Genomic DNA, 15,655 nt, shown 5'->3' with positions numbered 1-15,655 from the left:
TAGGGACTTCTCCAAAGCAGACCTTCTTCAGTTACTTGACAACTTTCACTGTGATCCTCCTCTAATGGATCTCACTGCAGTGTATTCAACTTCTACTCCAACTTAAACAGTTGCATTAATAAGGCAAGTCCACATCAAATAAAATGAGAAATTTAAAAACAAATATCTATGGTGGAATAGTACAAATAAATTATAAAACAAGTGAAAGACATTGCTTACTGCATATGAGAGGTCATATTCTAATTACCTTAACAGCACACTTAAGCAAAGTAGTAAAGAGCTTAAGGGAACGAATTAGAAAAGCTCAAAGCTGGGTATGAACTTAAAATAGTCACTAAACCCAAAAACAATTACAATTCTTAATTCAAGTCAGGAAGTTAAAAACTAATACCCAACAACATTCAGAGCTAGACCTCAATAATACTGTGCACTCTAACCCAAAATGAAAAGCTAGTGTCCAAGTTGACAAATTTAGTTTAAATTTTACTCCAACTACAGTTATAGCCAAGTCCAAGGATTTCACAATCCCAACAACCCCCCCTTTAATTATTATGGACCAAGTTCACTCAGCCCTCTCAGATGCTAACACCACTCATCTACAAGCCCTGATAATATACCTGGTTCCAGGATTATCACTGCCAAATACGGACCATCTGAATATCTACTTAATCTATATAATTTAGACATCTTTACTGGTTACATTCCTGAAGCACATAAAAATAGCTAAGGCGGCCCAACCACAGACCTAGGTAACTAAAGATTTATTAGTCTCACTAGCCCTATATGTAAAAAATGGAAGATATTATCTAAAACCTCATTAATCAGGATATTAAAATTCTCTTAACTCTGGATCCTCATCAATTAAGCTTTGTTAAAGGAAGTTTTTGCTTCTTTAACCTCATTAATCTCATTGAAAACTAATGAAGCAGTGGATAACGGTTATGTGGTACATACAGTGTACGTGACACTGTGCCCCAAGTAGGCATTACTGACAGACTTGTAAATATGAATACAACTCCTAATGTTATGTAGTGAATAGGTAACTGGTTGCCTGAAAGGACCTGTGTGGTTAGAGTCACAAGTGGCACTAATGAAGGCGAAAAACGGCGAAAAACAGGAGTCTCACTGGACTCAGTGTTGGACCCCTTCTATTTGGTATCTATTTCTCAGACCTTCAGGCTAACTCTTCTGGCTTATGTTTATCAAAGTTTGCAGATGACTGTAAATTGAGTGTTATTTGATACTCATTTGACTCACAATTGCTCCACCAAGTGTTAAGACCATGGAACAACTGATGCAAGGACAATGGCTTCACATTAAATGTGAAAAAAGTATAGCATAGCTCAATTTTGGTAAATAAAACATTGTCTCATACCATACAGATGACATATCCCTCCAACCTAACATTCGAGTAAGGAATCTAAGTACTCATTGATAATTCTTTATCATTTTGCCATATCGCCAAAGTAATTTGAAAAGTCTTCTGTCTAGCTCATCTAATTACCAAAGGCATCTCCACTAAATCCAAATTCACATTTACTCCCATCTCAACAGACCCATTACTGAATATAATGTACCATTTTGCAAGTATTTATCTAAGCACATCACTCAACTTAAAATACCTCAGATATTCATTACTAAAAAGATCAGTGGCCTCAAATACATTGGTTATCAAGACAGACTGGCAAGGTCTTGTCCCTGTTATCAGTCTCTTACAGACTCCTTTGTGGAGATCTGTGTGTAGTTTTTCGAGCCATGAAAATTCCACTCCCCTCCCCCATTGACCTCCTATTATCTTGCAGAACAAGTGGTACCTTAAATACCTGGTTAAAAGAACTAAACCTTCATCAACAAATAAGGCAATATTGGTGTGACAGATTCATATGCCAAAGTATCTTTTGCCTCTGGAACAATTTCCAGCACTTGTGAAGTAGAGCAGCATCCTTCAAGGTAAACCTAGACAACTGGAGGGGCAGCATCACATTTCCCCCACTCTATCTAGTCTTCCCCTCTGAGTTGGAGGAGTTTCGAATAGGGGTTTCTGGCTAGGCTTATAAGGGTCTGTAGACTGTCTAGTGCTTACTTACCTATGAAGCTATTAAGGCTCTGTCACTTACAAGTTCAATTTGTAACTTATAGGAAAGAAACTTGTCTGAATAAAATATTAACTGCACAGGGATATACAGTTTCCCTACAGGTAATAAAGAACCAGCTAATCAGGGTTTAAAATGACCACACACAAAGTACAGTTTTGTACCTACCATAAATGTAGACGTTCGAGTGTTCACCCTGCTGCAGTCATCACACTTGGGTTATCCTGCCATCAGGTGGTCCCGCAGTCTGCCCGAATTCCAAAGTCTTGGTCCGGCATCAGTTGCTGTCGCTTCTTCCCTGATGTCAGTGCGCCAGGGGTATATAAGAGGCATCCGATGCCATTTTATTCAGTTTTTCTTGCCCCAGATGTTAGGTCCCCCCAATAGGTAGGCAATGTATATATATATATATATATATATATATATATAGCTATATAAAAATAAAACAAAACCTTCAGGCACAAGCAAATACACCACAGAGGTTGTACAGGATAGAGTGGGTATAGATAAGTTCAGCTAGGTCGGAGGGGATGGAGGGAGTGTAACCTGGACTGCAGCAGGGTGAACACTCGAACATCTACATTTATGGTAGGTACAAAACTGTACTATGTTCATCGTGTTACCCTGCTGCAGTCATCACACTTGGGTTGAATCCCAAAGCTAAGGATGGGTGGTGGAGTTAAATAGGGTTAGAAGAAGCTAGTAGGCCCTGCAAAATTGCAGTGGCAAAACCAGCTCTAGTCTTAGAATATAGAGGTAAGTGATAGTGTTTGGTGAAGGTGTGCACTGAACTCCAGGTTGCAGCTTCCAGAATATCCTTGGTTGGCACTCCCCTGAGAAAGGCTGCTGATGTAGCTGTAGCCTTGGTGGAGTGGAACCTAATGTTAGCAGGTACAGGTTTCCCATGATGCGTGTAGCAGAAACATATGCAATGCCCTATCCATTTAGAAATGGTCTGTTTTGAGACAGCTTTTCCTTGTGATCCTGCAGCATAGGCTACAAAGAGCTGGTCAGATTTTCTCTAAGCCTTAGTTTTAGCCAAGTAGTAACGTAATTGCCTGTGAATGTCCAAAGAGTGCAGGAGTCTTTCTCCTTTGTTCTGGGGATTTGGGAAAAAGGTGGGCAAATGAATGGTTTGGTTTAGGGCCACACTGGATACCACCTTTGGCATAAAGGAAGGGTTAGTTCGTAGAGATACTCTGTCTTGATGAAAAATGAGGAAGGCTCCACTGCCATTAGTGCCTGTAGCTCTGAAACTCTTCTAGCTGAGGTTATTGCTAGTAGCAGGGCAGTTTTCCATGAAAGAAATTTTAAATCAGCTGAAAAAGCTGGTTCAAAGGGCGGCAGTGTAAGCTTTTCCAGAACAAAGTTGAGATCCCAAGTAGGTGTTGACGCTCACCTGGGCGGTCTTATGTTTTTAGCCCCTCTGAGGTACTTTCTTAGGAGTGGATGTGAGAATAAAGGAGGATCCGTGTTGTAATGAGCTGAAATTGCTGAGGCGTGGATGTTAATAGATGAAAATGAAAGTCCTTTGTGCAACATCTCAGTTAAATATTGTAGAATCTGAGGAATGTTTGGATCAAGGGGATTGTGGCATTTAGCCTGGTTCCAGGCGCAAAATCTTTTCCATTTGTCTGAATAGGTTTTCCTGGTGCTGGTCCTCCTGGCCTCTAGAATGACATCCATAACAGCTTTGGATAGAAGTGTTGGCTGGTTGTTTAGGTAATTTGCCATGCAGCCAGGTTTAAAGTCTTGAGCTGGCTGTGTAGAATCGGATTGTCTCGCTGGGTGAGCAGGTGAGGAATTTGTGGTAAAATCCATGGTGGGCTGTGGGCCATGTTCCTTAGAACTGGATACCAATGCTGGCGTAGTCTGGTGCAATGAGTATCATTTGTGGCCTCTCTAATTTGACTTTCAGCAGTACCTTTGCTAGAAGAGGCAGTGGAGGAAAGGCATACACTGTTAATGTTTTCCAACTGAATGAGAGGGCGTCCACTTTCCAAGCTTGTGGATGGAATGTCCTTGTGCAAAATTTAAATTGGTAGTTTTGGGGGCTGGCAAACAGATCTATGTCTGGGCGTCCCCATTTTTGAGCCATCATTGCAAATACTTGTGGATCTAGTTTCCACTCGTGTGGATCGATGACGTTTCTGCTTAGGTAGTCTGCCAATGTGTTTTTCTTTCCTGGCAGGAATTGTGCTTGTAACTGAACCTGGTGAGACAGTGCCGTGTTCCACAAGGTCATTGCTTGCCTGCATAGAGGGTAGGAATGTGTGCCCCCTTGCTTGTTTATGTACCACATTACTGTGGTATTGTCCATCTTTATTATTAGTTGTCCTGGGTGTAGAAGGTCCTTGAAAGCTGTTAGGGCATTCTGTACTGCTAGCATTTCTTTTTGATTGATATGCAGATGCCTTTGATCTGTAGTCCATTTGCCCTGAATGCACTGTCTTGCCATGTATGATCCCCAGGCATAGTCTGATGCATCTGTTGTCATAGTTTGCCTGGCTGTGGGTAAGGTGAAAGGCTGACCCTTGTTGAGGTGACATGCCTGTGCCCACCATAGAAACTCCTGTTGAAGGCAGGGAATGAGTGGTATCATTGTTTCCAAGCTGTGGCTGTGCTGAGTCCATACGCTTTTCAGGTACCATTGTAATTTCCTCATATGCAGTTTTGCAAATGGTATTAGTAGAATGCAAGATGCCATGAATCCCAAGGCCTGCAGAATTTTTCTTGGAGGGAGTTGGGTCTTTGTTGCCATTATTTTGAAATATTGAGTCAGCTGTTGTTGCTCGTCTGGCATGAGATAAGCCATCTGGGCCGTTGTATTTAAGCTGGCACCCAGGAATATTATGTTTTGTGAGGGCACTAGTTTTGATTTCTTTTCGTTTACTGTGTACCCTAGGCAACTTAGAAGGTGTTTGACAAATGCCAGATGCTTTAAAAGAATGTCCTTGCTTTCTGCTTGAAGAAGGCAGTCGTCCAGGTATGGGTATATTTAAATTCCTCTTTGTCTGCAGTATGCAATTACTGGTGCTAGGCATTTTGTGAAGACCCTGGGCGCAGTAGATAAGCCAAAGGACAGTGCAGAGAATTGATAACGCATTGAACCTGCAATGAAGCGGAGGTATCTTGTGCAATTTTGTCTGATAGGGACATGCAGGTATGCCTCCTTGAGGTCCAACGTTACTAGCCAAGCATTCTTGCCCAGCATGGGAAGAAGCTGCTGTAGTGTTAGCATCTTGAATTTTGGTACTTGCAGATAGGTGTTCAGAATTGAAAGATCCAGAATGGGTCTCCATGCTTTGTCTTTTCTTGGGACTAGAAAGAGTCTTGAGTAAAATCCTTGTCCTTGCTCCAGTATAGGTACCTGTTGAATTGCTCTCATGTCCATGAGAGCTGTAATTTGTTTTTGTGCCTCTGCCCATTGATTTGGTGGCAGGTTTGGCATTCCTTTTATCCTTGGCAAGGTAAGAAAGTGGAATCTGTATCCTTGTGAGACTATGTTTAGGACCCATTTGTCTTTTGTGATGATGTGCCAGTTGTCTGCAAAAAATGCTAATTTTCCTCCCAAGGGAGCTGCCAGGAGAGATTTGCTTGGTAGTTTGAGGATTGAGTCATTGTGTTTGTCTTCTGCTAGCTTGGGTACAGTCTTCTCCTCCTTTCTGGGTAGCAGTACCCCATTGGCGAGGTTTGTAAGGGCCTTGTGACTGACCTCTGCCCCTTGAGCGTCTGTATTTGCCCCTCTGTGATCTGTCAGAAGCTGGAAAGGACCAGTTTTTTGTTTGCCAATTTCTGCTGAAACGAGGGGGTTGTACCTGTAAAGAATCCTTGACCGTCTGCATAGACTTTGCCTTATCCTCCATTTTCTTTAAAACCTCTTCTGCTTTGACACCAAATAATACATCCTGCTGTAAAGTTGCACCCAATAATTTTGCTTTAACAAGATCAGGTAGAGTTTGTTCTTTTAACCAAGCATGTCTACGTATGACAGACCCAGTAACAGCTGCTCTACAGGAAGCTTCCAATGAATCAAATCCACATTGTAAAGTATGTTTGCCCACCTGTTCAGCTGCATGCAACAGATCCTGCATTTCCTTGAATTCAGACTGTTCAGTATGTGTGCTCATTTTTTGTTTTAATTGAGACAGCAGGAATTGCTGATATTTCAGCATGTGAAACTGACAATGTAATGCTCTCATAGCCAGAGTTGCTGAGGTGTATATTTTCTTTCCCCATCTATCTAGGGCTCTGGAATCCCTTTCAGAGGGCACAGGATTTTTAGCCATAAAAGTTTTAGCCCCCTTGGGACCCTGGGAAATTGTTTCTGGGTCAGCCACAGGACTTTTATAAAGGAATTTGTGTGAGTCAGGTACTCTGTATTATCTGTCTGGTTTGGCTGAAGCAGGAGGTAGAGAGTCTGGATTTAGAATAGACTCCAAGTAAAATAATCCACAATATCTAAAACTGGAGGGATAACAAGTGGTCTATGCTGGGGTAGTAAAAGGAACTCTCGGAGTCTTTTCTTAGAATCAGAGTAGTCCTGGCCTTCCCAGTGGAAATGTTCCCTCATGGTATGTAAAGTTTCCCCAAAGGAGTAGTAGTCCTCAGGAGGAGATGCTGAGGAAAAAGAGTCTTCAGCATCAGAGTCTTCATAAGGGGGAAAAGTGTAATCCTGTTCCTCAGAAGAATCTGAGGAAACTTAAACCTGGTCAGAGGAAGCATAATCCTCCTCTTGTCTTGGTCTTTTATCTGGAGGGTGATGGGAACCCCCGATTAGGGTAATCAAATCTTCAGCCATCTTAAGCATCTGTTTCTTAGGCATGGGGCCTTGAATTGTAGACTGATGTACAGTCTTTTTTGGTTTTAAAGGAGTTTTAAGCTTAGCATAAGATTTAATGGTGAGTGTAGTTAGTCTGAAGACACCTTCTGCAACCGAAGGTGTTTCACTGCACCGGGGGTCTCCGTCTCCGGTGTCGGAAGTAGGCGCCTCACTGAAAACCGGAGAACCGGCAACAGGCCCAGCAGAGGCCTCGGAGTCTGGCTTGTTCCTAGGCTGCCTGTCCTTATCCTTGCGTTTTTTATGCATGCCGGTCGTCAGCTGCTCCGACGGCATGATGTAATTAAATTTCATACCAAAGTAATGGCGTGCGAAGTCAAAACGGCGTTTGATAGTTCGTTTATTAAACCTAGCACAAAACCAACAACCTGTGACGTCATGGTCTGGGCCAAGGCAAGGAATACAATAAGAATGGAAGTCCTTATGAGGTATTTGCTTCCCACAAGAAATGCAATTGTTAACTTTTTCTGACATCGGACTGAGGCAAGAAAAGGTTCCCCAAAAGGGTACTTAGCTTTATTGAAGACTTCGGACTGAAATTCGAATCGGAAATCTCAGGTGTCGGCCAACCGGCACTTGCGAACTGCTTCTGCTTCGGGCACCGCGCGGCAAGAAAGACTGAATAAAATGGCGTCGGATGCCTCTTGTATACCCCTGGTGCACTGACGTCAGGGAAGAAGCGACAGCAACCGACGCCGGACTAAGACTTTGGAATTCGGGCCGACTGCGGGACTGCCGGACGGCAGGATAACCCAAGTGTGATGACTGCAGCAGGGTAACACAACAAACATCTGGATAAAATTATGTTTTATCAGTGTGTCTAGAAAATTTAGTCACAATGGGCTTGCTGTTTTTGAGGGACCACTTTAACAGGAAGTTTCTACTTTCCACACTGTTGTCTAACTATGGAGTTTACATAAATAAGTTCATAGGGTGTTGTGGGGTTTGCCTCTCTGCAAAAACATTTATATGGAAGTCTACTGGTGGGTTTTCAAATGTTCTTGATCTGTTAAGTTCAACCTGGTTTTTGATTGACCATGGATTATTCTTTCAAAAGGGAAGGTCATATGTTCTATTAACGGTAACATTATAGGAAAAACTTTAACGGATGTATTAGTGCATGTTAAGTTTTATCCAGTTATTAACAGATATTGGATTTTTAATATGTTAAGTTTCTACTTCATGAAACACAAAGTAAAGCTGTTGCACTTCATCCCCTTGAAGAAAAAAAGTCAAGCCACCAGGCAGCAATATTTTTGTAAACTGATATTCAGATTTCTGACTGATTTTTCTTCACTATTTGTTTAGTAGGTTGTGTATTGTATGTTATAGGAGACAGCCCCTAGAAAGTACAGTTGTACAAAATCTTAACAATAGATGTCCTTCTCTTCAGTGTTGCAGTTTGTTTGTGTCTTTCAGCTTTTCCCGGTTAGGGGTCGCCACAGCGGAACTCCGGTCCGCTAATGATTGGCAGTAGATTTTTATGTACTGGCTTGCCGGGCCTAATGCACAACCTTCAACGAAGGAACGCCCATTCACACATGTCGACACCCAGAAGATGTTCTAACTGAGAATCGAACGGGCAACATCTAACTAACGCAACAACGCTACCGCAGCACTACCACCGCAGTCCTTCTCTTCACTGTTGCAGTATTCTTTACAAAAGGGATCCCCAACGGCTGGCCAGTATACCAAAGCCTTAGATTTTAAAGACGCCATACATCACACTTATGCTCCCTGCTCAAGGTGTAGGACATAAAGGTGATGTACAAATGTACTTACCTCAGAATTGAAAAGCCCCAGGAAGAACAATTATTCCTACAAACTAGGAGGAACATGTGCATCTAGAAGGGAAAAAAAAAGAAAAGAGTTCCAGGCCAAGAAGACAGAAGGAAAAGAGCACAGCAGAAAGGGGAGGAAATAGGGTGTGAACACTGCACCAGTGAAGAGAAGGATATCTACTGTTATGGTAATATTTTACACACACTATATCCTTCCATGTCACTGTTGCAGTATTCTTTACAAAAGGGAGTAAAAAAGAAAAAAACTTGAGAGGAGCCCCCTAGAAACCTATGCAGGATAGCTCTTGCTCTGGAAACATTCAGTTTGTAATGAAGTCAAAGTAATACCCTCAAGTATGGAATTTGTATCCAAACAATTAAAAAAAAGCACAAGAGGAAGCAACAGCTCTAGTAGAATGAGCCCTTACAGACATAGAAGACATTTTCCATGAAAGGAATAGCATAAAGAAATGGCCTTATGGTTTGCCTAGAAACAGATCTGAGATAAAAAAATAAATAAATAAATAAAAAAAAAAAACAAAGAAGGGCAAACTAATAGACTAATTAAGAGACAACTCATTAACAACCTTGGGTGTAAAAGAAAGGATTATTACGAAGAGGCACTTTGTCCCCATGAAAAACTAAGAAAGGAAGAAAAAGCTATAACAGCTTAGAGTTCACAGACTCTCTTAGCTGAAGTAAGGGACAAAAGAATAACAGTCTTCCATGTACAATGATGCAAGGAAGCTAAAGCCGCAGGCTCTAAAGGGGCCCGAGTCAATTACTCAAGACCAAATCTGATGTCCCAGGAAGGAGGAATAGGCTTCCTGAGAGGCCTGACATGAAGAACGCCTTTAAGAAATTGTTTGACCTCATACACAGACACAAGAGGAAGAGTCAATGGCAGATAAGCAGAAACAGCTGAAAGGTGAGCTTTAACAGAAGAATACGCTAACCCAGTATGGAGTAATTCACACAATTAAGAGAAAACCAGAGGGATTCCCACATAAAATTATCTTGGTAGTGGGTTTCCTGGTCTCCTGCAGAACCCTAAGCATGTCCTCAGAAAAAAAAAAAAGATGTCTAAAAGGATCAAAACCTTATCAACCATAGTGTCAGTTGAAGAGTGGACAAGTGGCAATGGATCAGAGACCTCTTGTCCTGTGTGAGAAGGCCCACCCTGTGAGGTAACATATGATGATTGCCCCTGGCTAAGTGAAGAGGAGGGAACCAATGCTGTCTGGGGCAAAAGGGAGTCACCAGCAAGACTGTGGAGGAGCCTTCCTTTACCTTCAGCAAGGGCCTCTGAATCACAGGAAAGGGAGGGAATGCATACAGAAACATTCACTTCGAAAGGAAAAGATAGGGCATTCACTTTCCAAGTCAGAGGACCTGGAACTCTGGTGCAATAAACAGGAATTTGTTCAAAGAGGAGGCAAAAAGATCTACATGTGGAATACCCCACTGAAGAACAATGCCCAAAAAAGCATCTCTGTGAAGCATCCATCTGTCAGCCTGTGTACTGGACCTGCTTAAACAGTCTGCCACTATATTCTGCTCTGAATTTATACACCCTGAAGAGTCACTTGACACTGGACAGCTAGATCCTATACCTGAAGAGTCAGACTGAAAGGAAGGTAGACCATGTCCCCCTTTGCTTGTTGATATACCACATCACTGTGGCATTGTCTGTGAAGTTTTTGAGAGGCCCTGAAAGAAAGAGGGAATGGAAAGTCTGAGGAGCTAAAAGGAGATCTCTTATCCCCTTTACGTTGATGTGATCTGACCTCTGATGAGGAGGTCAGAGACCCTGGTCCTTGACGTAATGAAGGAAGTTCCGCACCTCTTGTCCAAAAAAAGTTCCTGAGAGGGGACCGGAGCTTGAAAGGGAAATCTTGGGCTGAGAGAAAGCTGATGACAGATGATGTTCAGCTGACACTGACTTCAGGAACCACAATCGTTTTCTCATATATAGTGTAGCTAGAGGCAGTATAGGAATGATGGAGGCTACGAATCCGAGAACCCTGAAAAAATTCCTGGCCATGACTAAAGCCACAGGAAGAAAGGACTGAAAAAAGGTGATTAGATAGAAAGCATTGGGAGGAGGCAGGGATGCTAGCATGGGAATTGTCTTGATCCTGCAACCAAGAAACATAGGAACCAGGACTGACTTCTGAAAGGTTATGGTAAACCTCAGACACTGTACGAGACAAACTGTAAAATGGAGGTGATAAAACCTGAATGAGCAGGTCACCCAGATAAGGAAAAGATCTGAACTCCTATCATCCTACAAAAGGCAATGACAGGAGTGAGGCTTAGAGATATTTGGTGAATATCCTTGGGGCAGTAGAGAGGCCAAATGACAAAGCACAGAACTGAAAATGCAAGGAAGAAACAGAGAAATGAAAAAAACTTACTGGAAAGGGGATGAACTGTGATGTAAAGATAAGCATCCCTGAGATCCAGGGATAATAATGACAGCTTAGGGACGAAGAAGAGGGAACAGGGTTTGAAGGGACAGCATCTGAAAGGAGTTGAGCTGAGAAAGGTCCAAAATGGGTCTTCAGATGATTTCCTTCCTGGGAACCAGAAACATCCTGGAATAAAACCCTTCCCCTTCCTGGGCAGGGGGTGCAGCTTGAATGGTGCCCTGGACCAAAATGCTCTGAAGCAGGTCTGGAAATAAAGGAAAGTGTTCCTGAGGAGGTTGAGGGATACCCAGAAAAGGAGGAGGGGATTTCCACACCATGAAGTATCCCTGATGGATGATGGAAAGAGCCCAAGAGCCTCAAGTGACCCATAACTAATTGGGATGGAACAGGGAAAGAAAAAGGGAGAGGGGAAACAGACCTAGGTAAAGGGGAAACAAACTGTCAAATAGTAACTGCTTTGTCTTGAAAAGGAGGCTTCTGAGAAGTAGGAGTCTTGGGTAGACTTAGCAGGATGTACACTTCTAGAACCCTTCTTACCTTTAGGAGGATAGTGAGGCTATCTACATACAAAAATAGATTTGGATGGATAATTCTTCTGGAACTTAGGGAGAGGAAAGAAACACAAAAATATGTTTCAAGTCCTGCAAGGCCTTGCCTTTACCCCGGAGGGACTCAGCAGCAGAACCAAATACAGTTCTTATCATCAAGAGGGGCATCTAGCAATTTAGCCTTAATATCATCAGATAAATGATGGAGACAAAACCAAGAGTAACATCTCAAAACTGAACCAAAGGCAGTAGCCCTAGAAAGCATCAGCTGCATCATAACTACATTTAATAGAGTGGCAAGCCACTTGAGAGGTAGAACCTAATTGAAAAAGGGCTGAGACCTTCCCTTCTGAATCAGGGAGGTCAGAGATTGCCTGGAAGCTTGAGACAAAATAGCTAGAACATACCTGGTCATAAGAGTCTGGTAATCAATAGCCTGAAAAGCCAGGGTGGCAGCAGTATACACCTTTTTGCCTAAACATTCCACAGCCCTACTGTCCTTGACTGAAGGAAGTAGTTTAGTAGAGAAGAAAAGTTTAAAAGATTTGTCAAAAGAGACAGACACTACAGAAGGATAATCAGAAGGACATCTGTACAAGGGGTTACAATCATCAGGCACCTTGTAAAATCTACCAGGTTTCTTAGGTGCTGGAGGTTGAGAGTCAGGAGCCACAAAGGCTACTGAAAATTGTCAAGAAGAGCAGACAAGACAGAGGTATGGCAGAAAGCTTAGAAGACTCCATTTGGAGGAGTAATACCTCTTTTGAATATCAGAAACCTGAGAAAAGTCCCATCTGAAACATTCCTTTATAAGAGTAATAGTATCCCCAAAGAAGTGCTCCTCAAAAGAGCAGTCCGGATTAACCAGAAACTTCCTCCTCAGACCCATAATTCCAAGAGAGAAGGGATCTGAGAAAAGTATACCAAAGACTCTTCTCCAGAATCTAAATCCTCTTCAGATGATTACTGCTCCCTGGGCCTCTTCAGGGGAGTAGAAGAACAAGAAGGAGCAGGCAAAGAAACTCCTTAAGGTTGCTTTAAATAACCACTGGGTAAAATCCTGCCATTCATGCTGAGGATGTTTATCAGCAGGGGAAATAGGTTTAGTTTTCTGATTTTTATTCTAGGCAACATCCACCCTAAAAACCCTGGGTGATTCCAACCCTTGCCAACATAGCGGGAATCTCTTTCCAAACAAGGATTTGTTTTACCGCTCCCACAGTCCCTCAGAAATAATCAGCTGAGGTTCCCCCTCAACATCTAAAGCAGACATTAGCACAGCCTCCAAATGTGAAAAAAGTTAGATCCATGCCAGCCTCTGAAAGGGGTCGTAGCAGAGGAATCTGATAAAACAACCAGATGATCCTCTGGGCTTTCACCAGCCTTGAGAGGGACATCTAGAGGAGGCAAGACAGCAACCAAAATCAGACCAGAGTTTTTTGTCTTTTTTTTCTAGGCAGGTGGCTGACCTTCACGACAGAAAAATTCCGCCATAGCACCTTACACCAACAATTTAAAACATTGGTTCTACAGGTAAATTGATAAGGAGGAGAAATTATGTAGAGTCTTGGGGACAAATGCAGATAGATTACTGCATATGGATATAAGAAACACTCAGACAGAAAAGACACTGCTCATGATGATCTTTATGGGGGACTCTGCCTCTCACACTGACAGTTTCTCCTTCTGGATGACATGTAAACCACACACACACACATATATATATATATATATATATATATATATATATATATACACATACATATATATGTACACACACACACACACACACACACACACGGAAAAATAGATAAGAAGAAACCCCAAAGGGGCACTTATCTGAAACATGGCTTGTTAACCTGCACAGATGAAGAAGCATTCAGACTGATGATCAATAATGGTGTTTGGACGGGCGGCAAAGAAGTTCTGAGGTATATATGTCAGTACGTCACCTTTATGCCCTATGCTTTGAGTGGGGAGCACACCTGACATACAATGTCTATGCAATTTAAGGCTTTGGTACACTGGCCAAACACTGGGACTACTCTTGGCAGGGGATCCATTTTGTAAAGAATGTCAATAGTTCAGAGTAACGTTGAGTGTGGAAGAGAGGTGAAGAAGAGAGTACAGGCAGGATGGAGTGGGTGGAGAAGGGTGGAGAAGAGTGTCAGGAGTGATTTGTGACAGACGAGTATCTGTAGGAATACAAGGGAAGGAGCTATGTTATATGGGTTGGAGACAGTGGCATTGACAAAAAGGCAGGAGTTTGAGCTGGATGTGGCAGAGTTAAAGATGTTAAGATTTGCACTGGGTGTGACGACGGTGGACAGGATTAGGAATAAGTATATTAGAGGGTCAGCTCAGGTTGGAAGGTTTGGAGACAAAGCCAGAGAGGCAAGATTACGTTGGTTTGGACATGTGCTGAGGAGGGATGCTGAGTATATTGGGAAAAAGATGCTAAGGATGAAGCTACCAGGTAACAGGAAAAGAGGAAGGCCTAAGATAAGGTTTATGGATGTGGTGAGAGAGGACATGCAGGTGGTTGGTGTGACTGAGCAAGATGCAGAGGACAGGAAAAAATGGAAACAGGTGATCCGCTGTGGCGACCCCTAACGGGAACAGCTGAAAGAAGATGATGACAGCAACAGTGATATGAAAGGAGATAATGTGTATCATTGCTGGGGCATAAGCAGCATGCTTGCTTGATGTCCAACAAATAGCATATTCTGCTTCCTAAGTTACAACACTGAGAAGGATTGACAAAGGGACCAGGTATTCAGAACAATTGCTGAGGATGACACTGCACTGAGAACCTTTCTTGTCCCTTACCAATTAGTCAGTTGAAATGCAGGTCTTCACCTCTGGGATTCTCTCCATCCCAAGAGGTGGTCCTGGTCCAGGGTTGAGCTGGGCTTAATTGCTGGGCAGAGGACGAGATGTCACAGTAGTCAGATGAAGGCAGAGTGCTGCTAAGCGGGACGACTGATGAAGAATAAGCACAGCTGAAGGACTTAAAAAAAAAAAAAATCATAAAAATCACTTCTTTAGTATGCCATCTAAAAAGTGAGACATCTTAACATCATTACACACAGCAATGCAAAACTGAAGTTTTTACAAACGAATTAAATGTACTCGATCTAAAAATAAAGTCTGCCTTTTCAGGAGCTCTCCCTAATTTGCTGTCACCATAAACCTCTGTGTGTTGTTTTCAGGTCAACAATACCAAGTTTCAAAAGTTACTTACGAAATAGGACCATGACACCTGCTCTGAATGCATTCCAACAACCTTAAAGGTGCAACTTCTTTGCACAAATAATGATGTGCATCAGATGTTAACCTGTAGTACCCATCAATTAATGAAGCAAATGATAGTGCTTCTTTCAGTGAAGAGAATTCAAGCTCCTGCAAATAAAACGGAAAACATCTTACTTCAGTGACAGCACACCTGATGCAGAAATTCATAACTGTTACACCACTATCATGATCACCAAACTGTAAAGTAACCTTATGAAGAAAATAAAGAGAAACTGGAAATAACAGATACTTACATTACCATATCAGTTGATCTAGAAGGGGACCATCTTCAATTTGTCTGATGACTGGGTTTATACTCTCCACAAATCAACATTCTTCTCTAAAGCTATCACCCTTTAAAGTGCAAGGTGCTTGAGGGCTGGCACACAGCATCGTATTACATGCCAAAATAAAAAAATCCTGAACACTGGAGCCAACCCCTAGCAAATGCATTTCTGAAAATCAAGGCCTAACAAAGAAGCTACGGTACTATGTTATTTTGTCTAAATCACAAAACAAAATCTAATACCTGAAAGGCGGCCATCCATGCAAAATGAGATAACAGGAAGGGATTTATTACTGAGCATGGTCAGTCCCCTTTTACACCATTTGATATACTGTATCTGTTATAGCTAGGCTAATGTCAAAGCACAGGACCCATAGCGCT

At 42.3% G+C, this 15,655-nt stretch overlaps 1 protein-coding gene across 1 annotated transcript in view; it reads right to left on the bottom strand.

The window, feature by feature from the left end:
* Window positions 1-15,655, bottom strand: part of JAK2 (Janus kinase 2) — a 2,444,284-nt gene that overhangs the window by 949,035 nt on the left and 1,479,594 nt on the right. The window contains exon 13 of the mRNA XM_044060357.1: window positions 14,939-15,096. Within this exon, the coding sequence (XP_043916292.1) occupies window positions 14,939-15,096 (158 nt within the window). The remainder of the gene's footprint in view (window positions 1-14,938; window positions 15,097-15,655) is intronic.

Source organism: Protopterus annectens, chromosome 2.part0 (assembly GCF_019279795.1).
Source record: "Protopterus annectens isolate FY-2018-M chromosome 2.part0, PAN1.0, whole genome shotgun sequence".
In the NCBI taxonomy this organism is placed as follows: domain Eukaryota; kingdom Metazoa; phylum Chordata; order Ceratodontiformes; family Protopteridae; genus Protopterus; species Protopterus annectens.
Note: the sequence above shows the minus strand (reverse complement) of the source record. Positions and strands in the feature narration are given on the sequence as shown.